At 38.0% G+C, this 13,751-nt stretch overlaps 1 protein-coding gene across 9 annotated transcripts in view; it reads left to right on the forward strand.

Annotated features, from left to right (window-relative positions):
* The window catches only part of shg (DE-cadherin), a 406,513-nt gene that overhangs the window by 370,322 nt on the left and 22,440 nt on the right, over positions 1-13,751 (forward strand). For all 9 annotated transcript variants that reach the window (XR_015538089.1, XM_087359676.1, XM_087359677.1 and 6 more), the window contains one exon: positions 9,916-10,052. Coding sequence is in view for 8 of the 9 variants with exons in the window: in XM_087359676.1 (XP_087215802.1) it covers positions 9,916-10,052 (137 nt within the window). In the remaining variant the exon portion in view is untranslated. The remainder of the gene's footprint in view (positions 1-9,915; positions 10,053-13,751) is intronic.

Below are 13,751 nucleotides of genomic sequence, written 5' to 3' on the forward strand. Positions count from 1 at the left end.
GCACGGGATAAGAATGCGTGGAGCCTGAACATTGAAACGGGCGATTGGTTTCAGCATTTTGGTTGGGATAAAACGGCTGGAGCTTGTATTAGATTACTCGTACAGTGACTTTTTCTTGGATTGACTAAATTTTACGCTTTTGTGTAGTGTAAATTGGGACGTTCTGCTTGTTTGCTGATGTAGCAGGAGCTGGAAGTTGTATTTTAAACGTGGAACGAGCGACAGAAACTTTTCCCGTGTTCCCTGAGGGCCTACCTTGTATCAAAGCAGAAGATGAATGGAACGCGCTGTTTCTTTCTGCTAGAACGTAGCAGTTTGACAACATTGACTTAGGAGTCTGTTATAAATTGCATGTCCTTTCGGTTTGTTTTTCTCCGCCATCCGAACGAGTAATTATTTCGCAGTTCCACTGTCCATCTGTTCTTTGTATGAAGGATCAAATAAGTGCCTCAGACCGGCAATTTTGCTGTAATTATTGTTTCACTTAAGCCGGAAACAAGTGGTGATTACATTTGAGAAGTAAATAATTTATATTTGTGTTTCCTTTGAGGTACGGACTGAATTCTTATATCATATTCAGATGGAATTCAGGGGGTTAATGACATGAGATCTGTGTGTTTCTTGCAGGGAAAATTTATGATTGTCCGTATCTTGAAGACGAGACCTCAGTGGCGTTATTTTCTTTGTACCCACTTCTCCAGTGACGTATCTTGGGCGTGCTTATGAAAGCGTGACAGTAATTTTAATGGCCTGATTGAAAATCAGTTAAAGTAAGAAGATGGCGGTCTTCTGGGTTGTAGCGCCGTGTAGCCAGGAGGAAATTTACCAACGTTTCAGAGGTCACTGCTGTCTCCATCATCAGGGCGTTGGTGAACTTTTTTTTTTAACCAGAATCGGAAGACAGCCATCTTTGTATCGAGCGTCGTGAGAACCTAAAATCACACTACTTTGGAATACATTCTGTTAAAACTAATTTTTCTTCGGAAAATTAATTACGTTTTTAATTAAGCTACATTTATAATAACATCATTAGGGCTTACCCTGTGACAGAATAATGTGTGTTCATAACGCAAGCTTTTATTTTCGTTCAAACGACGACCATAGAACATGTAATATGAAATGTCAGTTACTAAGCTGGAACGTTTACACAGGAAGATAAGATTTCGTGACGTCTATTACAAATCATTACGATGTTTTTTTTTAAATTTTAATCTAATTATGAGTGTTTACGTGGTATAGGAACTGGTCAGCGGCCGTATATTAATTGACACAGCTTTGTGTGGGTTTTTTCTTTCGATCGCTGAACGTGGGAATTGAATTAAATTTGGCGAAAATGTGTGTATAAATAAACCATTATCATGTTAGTCTAAGTAATTGAAGTTAGCGAACTTTTTAATGCTTTTCTAATCATCTAGTAAAGCTGTTGTATGTTGTTACTGTTAATAGAATTACTCCGCTCGTTCCAACCTGTTGTATCTTTCTGGGAAGATTTTCACTTAAGTTTTAATTTAGTTTTGTTATAAACCCGTTTGAAGATGGCTGTGTTCTGGGATGTTGCGCCATGATGTTTGAAAGATGTTTACTGCGTCCATCTTCAGGGCTATGAATCGTCGAACGTAACATGGAGTAGCCTACCCATTAGATTTAAGACCTTTTTGTGGGTTAATGCGCCGTGTAGTCGCCCTGATGATGGAGGCGGTAAACACATCTGAAAGTCTGTCAGTCCTTGTGAATTTAGCGAAGGATCTGTAGTAAATTTATTCGGGATCTCTTACGTAATTTTTTAAGTAAGACACTCGGACAATCACGAACGCCATCGTTTGTTCTTTGTACACAATTCCTGGAAATAACGCATTAAATTGAGAATTGCTGCTGAGAACAAGATTTTGGTTCATGAATTAAAAAATATCAACAGGATGTTGTTACTTTTTGTCTGTAATTTAAGTTCAGTCATATTTGCCCCCCGTGTATGTGCGACACTTCATGAGGGCGTAATGTGGCGTGGAGGTAACACTCCGTGAATTATAGGTGCACGTAAAAACTGAAGAAGTTCATGTCGCGGGCAGAACTGAACAAAGTGGGTGTTGTGGTGACCAGTGAGTCGAGAGTCTTGGCTATTATTCCCACTTCTGGCTGGCGTCTGGCATCTCCGGTCCGTAAAAGTTGAACGATGAACTTTGCTTAATATTCCGAGACTTTTCAGGAATTTGTGGAACCTCCGCGTTTTCGTCTGACACACGGAGACACGGAACTTGTGTATCGATTATCCATCGTTGGTTAGGTTCTGTAAGTCAGTGGATGTTCATTTGCGTAATGCGTGTTACTTGCTTCACAGGGGCTGTGCAAGTCACATACAGCGGATGTGACAATTCCATAACAGAACTGGTGTTATTGTACATCAACTGGCAACGCTAATGACTTGACTCCTGTTACAGTTTGTTCAAAACGTCTGCTGTAATTGCCGTGTTTTGTAACAGGAAGGAATAAGCAACATGGCTATTTTTTTTTTGTCTAGGTTGGTATCGCGGGTTTATGACAATTGTTTACTGTTGACTTGAAGTTAAATGCAAAATGGCGTTGTGTCTAAAAGTGACGTATTGTAGATGCAACTAAATATTTTGTTTTAAAGGGAAAATTTGGACACCCTGTATATCATGTTACATGATTTAACAGCTTTATTTGTTAAAAAGTACTTGGCATTTGTTTTGTTTTTGTCTTTGGCTACTTATACTTAATCCATATAATAAAGGAGGTCAGAAGCCCAGAATATTTTCTCCCGTAAGAATTGAAATGACCGTCACTTCAGTTGCTTTTAATGGGCGTGAATCTTAAGGCTTCGACCGGGATATTCTTTTGTTAAATCTTATGTGGTACCGCCTGATTTGACTTCTAATGGTTAAGTGAAGTGTTTTCTTCGCGGTACGGTCTGAATTCGTAAATATTATGAAGACGAGCTTCGGCTTCAAAGGGTTAACCAGCTGATTTTCGTAATGGTGAGGTGTAGTGTTTTCTTCGCGGTACGGACTGAATTCATAAATAATATTCAGACGATCTTCGGCTTCAAAGGGTTAATCTCGTACCAGAAGGGGAAAGCTACTGATTCTTCCCCTTTAAGGACTCCTGATGGAGTCTTTTTTTGCATTTTTCATGTATTCCACACGCGTCTCGCCCGATTTATCCTTCTCGATTAGTTCGAATTAATAATATTTGGTGGAGAGTACTCCGCGTATGTTTCTTAATATGTCTTAATTCTAAATTTAATTTCAATACTGTTCTCAGACACACTTAGTCTGTGACCTTTTAGGATGAGAGATAGTTTTAAACCCATACACGTCAGGTAAAATTATAGTTTTGCTTATTTTAAGCTTTGATTTTTTAAGTTAGAAGGCGAGAAGACAAAGTAATTTTGATGTCTGGGGTGGCAAATGTTCCTTGGATTTAGTCTCTTAATATCCTCTGTGAATGCAATATCTATTTAATGTTGTCCTTCACAGATAATTGAACTTTGCCACGCTTTCGAATGATTTATTAATTGTCTGTATATTTCTGTTACTCTGTCTCTCGTCTAGTGACGAGACACGAACACACACTCATTATTTTGTGTGTGTTTAGTTTTAAAATAATTTTATTATTAGTAGCCTGTAATAGAGACTTATATTATATAATAAATTATAATTATCAGGGCAGGCCAAAATCTGATATGTTACTTCCCTAATTCTGGTACAGTCGCTCAAAAGTTTTATTTATCATCGTAAAATAAACGCGATCATCATACCTTTAATGTAAAAAAAACCCTTCACACCATTCTTATTTCTTCCAGATTACGTCACGCGGAAACTGAAATCCACTGCATATCTGCGCCTAACTGTGTTACATTCCGCCACAAGGCAATCACAAATGAAATTTGTACTCTGGCGTGCGTGCAGTAGGAACGGGGGGATTTGATTCCATACTATCCTCTTTAAAAAGGAAATAAACAAGTTCATTTGACGTCTTTTCGTGCAGTTAATTAACTAAAATCAATATTAAATTGTGTCAAACACTCATAACATCCGTTATTTTTTCAGCATAAAAACTCTAATTTTATGGATTTATGGAAGAGAATATCAATTTTATTACTCGTAAAATCAGTTCACGTTTGTTTTAAAACGGGCAACTCGTATGTGTAAGTTATGAGTTGTGTAGGACTGCCATTCTGCCTGACAGTTGCAGAAGTTATACTGGCGTCATTAATATCTGCAAAATGCCCGTTGAAATTCAACGAAAATGTATTTATTATCTTCATCTCTCAACCCATTTCTTTCGCCCATTCCTTTATCTCCTTTCATATTTTGATCCGTATTCCGTTCACATCCCTTTCAACATTGAAGAGAATTAAAAATATCAGCTGTGCTACGTCTTACGTCATCCATATTAGAAGTATTTCTAAAATCTTCATGGAACTTGTAAAGTAGAACATTTTTTTTTGTCCATCTGACGTCATTACTGATAATTTACGTGCCTTTGTGAGAACCACCAAAGGTGGACACGTCAAAGCGGAATTTATATTTTAGACGTTTGAAATGTTCTCCTAAAAATATACATCTCTGAACGGAGAATTTTAAAACCAATATGACGTGCGTAGAACAAATCCTTCATGAAATTTGTTTTTCCGTTAGTCCCAACGTACTTAAAACTTGACGAAGTTTATAATTTCTCCATATTTCGAATTTATTTTATTTATTTATTGGTCTATTTCAATCGCACGTGCGCAATTGCTGGCCGAACCTCGGTAACATGTCCATTAATTGTCAATAATTATATCTGGTAAATATTAGACGGATAACGCAGACGTCCCTAGAATCATCAGAATCAGTGTGAAAAAAAAAACCAAAAGTACAGTCTGATCATAAATAAGCTGACCCATATGTGTGTTTTATAAGAATGAAAGTAAAATCATACGCAGATAATATTACTGTTAATAGAAAAGTTATTAAAGCAGAGTAATTTAAATAATTTAAAGCCAGCATGCTGGTACAGTATAAATTCCGTAATTGTGTTACTGCGAGGGAAGTTTTATGTAGCTTTGCGTGTTATAGTGTCCCCCCCCCCAAAATTACGTGATGGTTCGGCTTTTCGTTGTTAATTGGGGGCGTGGACCAGACATGTTGCATGTGAACAGCTAGTGAGGTGAGTACCATCGGAAGTAATAAATTAAGTATTATTACATTTTAGGGACAGATTAACAGACGAACAACAGGCTCGCAGGAACTGAACTGAGGGTAATTAAGTAAATAAGTATCAGAGAAAGTGAGTAGATCGAAATATGGAAAAATCTTCATTCAACGCGGATTCGATTATACGCGTGAGAATAAATTCGAACAATTATGTCCCAAACCCTGAGAACCCTTGGTTCGCCCAACGTGAATTTACTGAAGGCGCCGCTTTTGAAGGACGTGCCCCCCGCCCCCCTCAAACCCGCATTGGAACAAGTTTTTTTTTTGCAGATGGTATTCTGGAAAGGGGCGCAGATGAAAAGGGAATTTGAAGCTTCTGGAATGAAAAGTAATGTCAGGAATTTGGCGTAGAGTTTGTTCTATGCGGGCCTAGTGAAATTATTTATTCGTATTGTACGAGACATGGAATTAATAAAATGTTTAATTGAAATTGAACCAGTCGCCTTATTAATTTTGAAACATGTGTCAGCTCAATCCGATGGAATTTTTTTTCTTCGAAATACATCAGTTTCGGATTAAAAATGGTTCACTGTGGTTTTATTGTGTCGCGAATCCAAATTATTCAACATGAAAATAACTTATCGGCCTGTATGTGTTGGCACAAGTGTACTGTGTGCTATGAGCATTCTTAACCTCAACTTTCCTTACGTCAAACAATTTTAGAGCTCAGATTTAATTACAACTCACGAAAGGTTTACATAAATTAGTGACTTTTGTATATGTCAGTAATTGTAAAATTCTCACTGTTTTCAATTAAGCTCCTACGACATGGAGACGTATGCATTCCTAATCTCAGTAGTAAATTGCCCCCAGGGAGATATCCCCCAGTACCCATAATGCAGGAGGCTGGGTGAGCCTTCGAGCGGAAGTGATTGTATAAATAAATTTGGACAGGTGTTAACCTGTTGGTCTATAACAGATGGAAAATGTTTTCTGCATTAACAGATTTTGCGAATAGAACTCTATGATCATTCGTGTATTAAATTCAGTTTCTAAGGACGGACTCTGGAGGAAGTTAACCCCTCAAAGCTGAGTGGTAAGTCCGTGTACCGCCTCATTAAACATTCTGCAACTCTGTTAAGATTCACAGAGTAACCAACGATTAAACTAGACCTCAACTCGTTGATTTTTGTAATGGTGAAGTGTGGTGTTTTCTTTGCGGTAAGGACCGAATTCTTTTTTAAATATGACAATCTTCGGGTTCAAGGGGTTAATTAAGGTTAAGAGAAGACGCTTATAAACACTAGAGAGCAACGTGTTTGTTGACGACGATAGTGATTTTCAGCAATGTTAATTTACGGTACTCTGGCTCCAAATTCAATTTACATAGTGAGCCGTCTATTACGGGGAAGGGTTAGAAAGTGAAATACAGGCAAATTGATTTTGGTCCGTCGGAAAGTGTTTTAATTTTATTTTATTATAACTTATTATGTGGATTTATGATGTGATATAGTTGATTGAATCTCTTGTAAATGGTGTTGTGTGGTTTTTCGCAGGGATGAAGCTCGGAGGGTGAGTTTTGTTGCATTTGTATCCAGTTACATTACACAACTGTCACGTTCCCGCGTAAGTGACACTGTTATGAAATTCTGTAATTTTGTGATTTATATAAAAGCCGTGGTACACCACATTTTTATAATCAGTTCATTTTAACCCTCGTGCTTCGCCTAAAAAATTGTCTACCTAGGAACAGACGCTAATTTTAATGGTTTAATCCGATCTACCGGGTGTATGTAAGCACTTTTCTGTGGTCACGTTATACTTGCGTACTCCAATATGAAATTTCTTGAAAATCCATTTATTTGTTGAACAGTTTCGTGTGGGTAGGCAGACAAACAAACATGGCGAAGCCAATAGTCCTGTTTGTTTATTTATTTGTTTTTTTTAACGACTCACGTAAAAGCTGAAATCTCTGGTGAATAAAGAAACAAACGACTTGCATTTTCTTTCCGTGATAAATTTTAAATGAACTTCCAGGCACTCATGATGCTCGGAACGATGGTTCTGCCATTAGCGTTCGAATTTTTGAGGTGGAATCAACGTTAAGAGCATTCAGTGTAGGATCGTTAAAATGCGCATGATGATAGTTTACAGATTACTTTCAACTTCGACGGTAAACAACGTGCAGATATTTATATGAATTTCGGTCTGGTAGAGGCAGTAAGCACCTCTGAAACGTCGGTAAACTATCAAAAGACGATACGGCGTGTGTAGGTTTCTGCATTTAACATCCTTTTGTACCTAAGGTTCTTGTCTGTTTTCTGGTCCAAGGTAAACGTGTAAGGGGCAGATTGAATATGCGCCTGGAGTGATAAAAGTAATATTTTGACGTCATATGTCGATGTATTCAATATTTTAGACGTAGCTGCAGTATGTGGGAAGACAATATAAGGTTTACCCTGCAGGCAATTAAGGACGACATGGAAATGTTGTACGTTGTCATGTTTGTTGTTAAGACTAGCAGCTCTAAGGCTTAAAAATGTAATTTATGTGTCAGTGTTTGCCAGCCTGCAAACAACGTCATTGTGGAGATGAAACGGTTATCCACAGAGCCTGCCACATCCGTACTTAGATATGAAAAGACAGTTATAAATGTTCGATAAATCATAACAAATTACAGATGTCGTTTCGCCTACGTATCGCGTTTGGAACACCTTACTCAAATTTTCTATTTATTTGTTTATTTATTAACTGAATATTGACGTCTAACTAACTAACTAACTAACTAGATGGCTTACCGAACCCGAAGGTTCATCACCGAATTAACCAAAGCCCTCCACCGGACCCTGTCCGGGGCCAACAAAATCCAGTCTCCTTCAACTCCTATCTCCCATAGATCCCGCCTGACATTATCCTCCCATCTACGTCTAGGTCTCCACAGAGGTCTCTTCCCCTCAGGCTTCCCAACCAATACCCGGTGCACACCTCTTGTCCCATCCATGCGCGCTACATGTCCCGCCCATCTCACTATTCTCGACTTAATCACCCTGACAATACTGGGGGAGTACAGATTTTTAAGCTCGTCATTGTGCAGTTTTCTCCACACCCCATCGTCTTCCCTCTTAGGCCCAAATATCCTCCTCAACACACGATTCTCAAACACCTGCAATCTGTGTTCCTCCCTCTGAGTGAGAGACCATGTTTCGCACCCATACAAAACAACAGGCAAGATTATTGTTTTGTATACTTTAATTTTCAGGTTCTTAGAAATCAGACGGGAAGACAAAATATTTTGGACTGAGAAGTAGCAAGCATTTCCGGAATTTAGTCTCCTCCTAACTTCCTCAGAATATTGACGTCAGTGTTTTATAATCAGGTCCGTTTCGTTATACACCTGCGTTATAAATGCACGGAACGCGGAATTTTGTCACCATAAAATGTTCGACGACTTTTCTGTTCTGAGTCATGGTAAAATGGCGGTTCATATCCCCAAGTCGAGTCATATATTTGTATTTAACGGAACAGAAGATGTAACTAACCTGTCAGTTTGTGGTTTTGAAACAAAGGAACCGAAATTAACTAAGACTTAAGATAATTTTTGACGATATTATCATCAAACACACTTTGAAGCCCAATCTCGAATGAATTATATTTATACGTTAAGTCCGTACCGCGAAGAAAACACTACACGTCACCATTACGAAGATCAACTGGTTAACGCTGTTTAAGGAAATAATCGCTGTTTACTGTGAGAATCATACGAAACCCATACATAAATAATGTGGGCAGAATGCAGATTTACTGAATATTAACGCAAATGGTTCAGGTATATTCCTTATTTAAGAACACAGAAGGGATGGAAAACGGTAATGATTCCTGGGTATTTAGGAGAAAGCTTTAGAAATAATCGAGACATGTTTCTACGGAATTTTATTTGGAATTTTTAAGAATAATGAAATGCAGTCATCTCTACAAAAATGTTTTAGAGTTTATCTCTGGAATAAAATTGACTCTTTGAAGGTAGGTCTATACGGAATGAAGACGTAAAGAATACTAAAAGCATATACTGAAATACAAACACATTGAGTTAAGATATAATGGGTAATCGATTAAATATACAGCTGCAATCAGATGTTTTAAGAAGTGGCCTAATCCTGAGGAAGATGAATTTTAATCTCTTCTGGTGATTAGTGAAATCCGTCCTCCCTTTGTAAGTTCCTAAAGTGTTTGTTTGGCCTCGTACGTTGTTCAAAATCGTTTCATTCTTCGTGATATTCAGCGTGGAAATTTCTCGACAAATTATCGCCTTCACTTTCAAAATGAGTTTATAATTCACGAACGAGGAACAACATAAAATGTCCGAATGAACGCTTAGAACTTCGTATTTATTAACAGAAACGAAACACTTGGGTTGTATTGAAGTTGCTTCCGAATTTCTTATTCCGAAGTGAATTATTTTAAATGGCAGAATCCTTATTTCTGAGCATGCCTACGGGGTGTCTATGAAACGGTCATGCTGTGTTCTAAATTAAAACAAGTTAGGAGATGTTCACATAGAGTAATAATTCTGGCACGTTTGCTCTGATATATTGCATTTGTTTTCAGTTTGTGACTGTCGAGTTTTGATAACCCGCGCGACTTACGCAATAATTTTATTTCAGAATGGGTTGGGATTGAGTTTGTGGTTGCAGTCACCAGCGAAGTAGTAACGGATTTGGGTTTAATACTGAAATGATGATGATGTGATCTTTTTTTTCAGATGGGTATCATCATACGAGACGACCTCACACTGGCGCGAGATTGCGACATCTGAGACATCTCGTAGATAAATCTGGAAGCTATGGAACTTTCGGGGGGTATGAAGTGGACGCATCTGAGCCACATCCGAGGACGACTGTAAGTTGGATTTCTTTTAAAAAATTTAATTTCAGGAGGTAAGAAGGAAATTTTAGACGAATTACGCACAGCGTAAAACTCGGTTTGGTGTTTTCTGTGCTTTGCCCCTTTGGTGGTGCTCACTTCAGCCCTGAAGATGGAAACGGTACGCTTCTCCGAAACGTTGGTATCTACCGAACAGTCCACACGGCGCCAGAACCCAGAAGAACATTATCAGTAGAAACCTTGAAGATCTCTGTAATGACGCACGCCATGTGACAATGTTGGTTTTCAAATGGTGTAACCATTCGGCTGTTTTTAGAAATAATTCTAACGTGGGTGACGAAAATGAACCGGGACTAGTAGCTTCTCAGCGAAGACTCGCTAATGTGTTCACAAGATCCAAGAAATATCCCAATCCTGAGCCAGATAAATCCATTCAACGACCTCCAACTATATTTCCCAGGAAACCGTTTCAATATTACGATCTCATCTGCAGATAAATTTAATTCGCAATCCGTGATAGCCGACAAAGGGTGGTTCTGCAGCTAACTTGGTCAGGGACAAACATTTCGACTTTAGTTCAAACAGGTTTATATTTGGAAATTTGGTCACCCACAGTGGCCCCACGTTTTTTTATTTACATAAGCAAATTGTAGCCCGGTCCGCTCTATCAATAAATCGATCAGGGCTGTGTGTCAGAGCACATTGTGTTCCTTTAAATAGAACAAACAGTTGATTCTTTATATGACTCTCGTGTCACTGAAAATTGTGGAAAATGCACCGAAACACTGAAATTCATTTAACGCTTCTGCACGGAGCAAGGTAGTAGCTATTTCACGTGAAGATGACTTTTATTCAACTGATCAATATATTTTATACTCTTTGTGGATTTTAAAAGTTTATTTACCGTGTTTACAGTAGCTCGTCACTACTCCGTACCCTGAGCCAGTTGAATGAAGTCCACCCTGATTTGTTTTTAATATTATCCACTCGTTCTACTTTCATATTCTTTCTTAAAGTAGAAAGTACTGAAATAACGATAGGTATGTACGTTGTTGTTGTTGTTTACAATCCGGTTGTGGGTTTTCACCGCCTCATTTTTATGAGATTTCGTGGTCTTGAAGAGTGCATTTACGAGTAATGAGTGACCAGCCCACTGACTCTGCACAATTTCTGCTCAATCCTGATTTGACTGCCAGAGCCATCTAGCAGTTAATCAGGGGACTTTACTGCCAGAGCCATCTAGCAGTTAATCAGGGGACTTTGGTGGGAAATGGCCGCTGAATTTTGCTTACGAAACATCTCGTATCATGCTTGTAAGGTTCTTTTATTTTTACGTGTACGTGATGAATTAAAACTATCGAATTGTGTTGAATCCTTTAGTGAAAAATGGAGACAACTCCATAATGGCCGGATCTCGTTGTCAGTTGATAGGCTTTGTTCACGCTCTGTCGCTGTTTTCCTAGGAAGTAGGCAGCCAGCATAACCAGGGTAATTGTTGTTCAACAATAGATATCTTCCCATTGTTGGGACATTGTTGCGAAACATTGACCTCGGATAGCAATGGTACGACAGTGGCCTTTGGAATGACAGTGTACTCCAAAGAAGGTAGCCCAGGTTTATGGCTTGCGAGACGAATAAATAGATTTATTAAAGGTAATAAAAGTAAGAAGATGAATTGACAATAGGCCTACGGGCAATACGGAATGTTTAAAATAGAATTTATCTCTCCCAAAAAAAAATATAAAATATATTATATGATTTTTTCGCCGTCTTTAGCAGTTGTATAATTGTTGTTGTTGTTGTTATTCAATGTTTTTGTGTGCCGTTAATAATTTCTATCAACATTATAAAGGGGGCGTGTTTTTACTGTAACAGTTGAATACATCTTTAGTCGGAGGGATACAGCCCTTTTTTTTTTTAAGGAACATGATATTGGAGGAACATCGTATTGTTAGGGATAAAGATGAGGTTAATGATGCAGGCAGGGACGACGACTACCGTTTCACGTGTATTTTGTGAGCATCACGACCGATAACGGTGGGGTTTTGTTGTAGCGATTATGAATATTCTCTTTTCAAGAATAATGAGAATAATTTCTGTTGTAAAAAAAAACTATAAAATAAACACGACAAGAGCGCCGCTTTCGGTAACTACGAGTACTTGTGTGTAGATCGATGATACAAGCCTCGCCATCTGTTGACGAAAATGTTAACTAAGAACAGGAAATTCCAGTCGGTGAACCCAAATATTTTTGTGGTGTGTGCATTTCCTGTGTCCGGTTTGTTTTGAATGCAAGCGACCGAATTGTAAAATGTATGTGTGCTACTGTATTCTAGAAACAAAGTACATTTGATAGTTTCCATATGATTGTAACCAAACTATTTGGTTATTTTTAATTTGAATAAATTCTTCTGAATCTGATAGTGTAATGGTTTCGTAGTAAACTCGTTCGTGATTGGTTTGTTTCGGGGGGTGGGGGGTTGATGCTGTGGGTCTCCTGGGGTTTCTTTGTGCTGTCTTAATCAACTCCTACAGCCCCGGCCCCCGTTCCCCTGGCGCATTGATACTTTTTAGTGTGTCGTAGGCTTTGTTTTAAGTACGTAAAAAGGACCCATGTTTATGTTTTAAAATGCAACTGAAGGATGGGAGTTCGTGGAGTTAATGATCAAAATATTTTGATTGCAACTTTCAAATGACTTTCCCTCTTTTAATAATTATTTTAAGGGAAGAAATTACTGTTCTCATAAATAAAATATTTGATATCCACAGGAATTATAACCGTAATTAGTACTCTATGAGTTTTCTTTGCACAAATTACAGTTATAAAAGAACATTTACGACGAGTAAAAAATTTGTAAATGATTATTCTTATTTTTTTTTGTTTTCTCTCTTTCGTAGCTTTGTTTATTTGTTGTCGTAATTTTCATGTTGCTATATTGAATGTCCAGTTGGACCAGAACGTAGTCCAATTTTGTGGCACGGGATTTGCGGTGGGTTCTGCCCCCTACATATAAACCACGCTGAGAGAGATTAATTTCAGCAGATTTTGTCGTTCTTGGTGAAATTGTTCTTGAAGGCTTCACAGTTTCTGAAAGTACTACATGAAAAATATGAGTTTTCTTAAGCATAGCCAAATTTCTGCCTATAAATGGATATATTTTACACCCCTGATGTTGAGCTTTGCCCGATAGCATTTTACAGAGACAAGAAACAAAACAAACACACATTCCTCACTAAAAGCTATTCACTTTAATTTTAGAGCAGTGTTCTCGCAGGACTGGACTTGTGTGGTATTTAATTTGTTTCGTGAGAAATTTAATTAATTCATTCGGACCTTTTGTGGACCTGTTTTAAATGCCCTCATCATTCCCAGATGCTAATGAGAGCACGGAAGGTATTTCATAACAACACGCGTATATGGGGGGAAAAATTGTTCCTGGTATGGAACAGTATTTGTTTAGAAGTAATTAGAAATGTATATTACGTAATGAGGATTAAATAATTTGTACCGCTTATCAATTATTATTATTAGGGTGTTCAAATAAGGAATTGGAACGTGTCGTATGCACAAAAGAGACAAGAAATTCTTTAGGTGAGTATCCTGAAGCGAAGGTACCAATTATAAGACATAGATTGGAGGATAATATTGAAATGGAACTAACACAGAATGTCTGGAATCATCTTTTCCATGATAGGTTCCAGTGGGAGGAGGGG

The sequence above is a fragment of the Zootermopsis nevadensis genome, unplaced genomic scaffold, assembly GCF_977971745.1.
Source record: "Zootermopsis nevadensis isolate Lab colony 2312 unplaced genomic scaffold, Znev_1.0 Znev_ptg000032l, whole genome shotgun sequence".
Lineage (NCBI taxonomy): Eukaryota > Metazoa > Arthropoda > Insecta > Blattodea > Termopsidae > Zootermopsis > Zootermopsis nevadensis.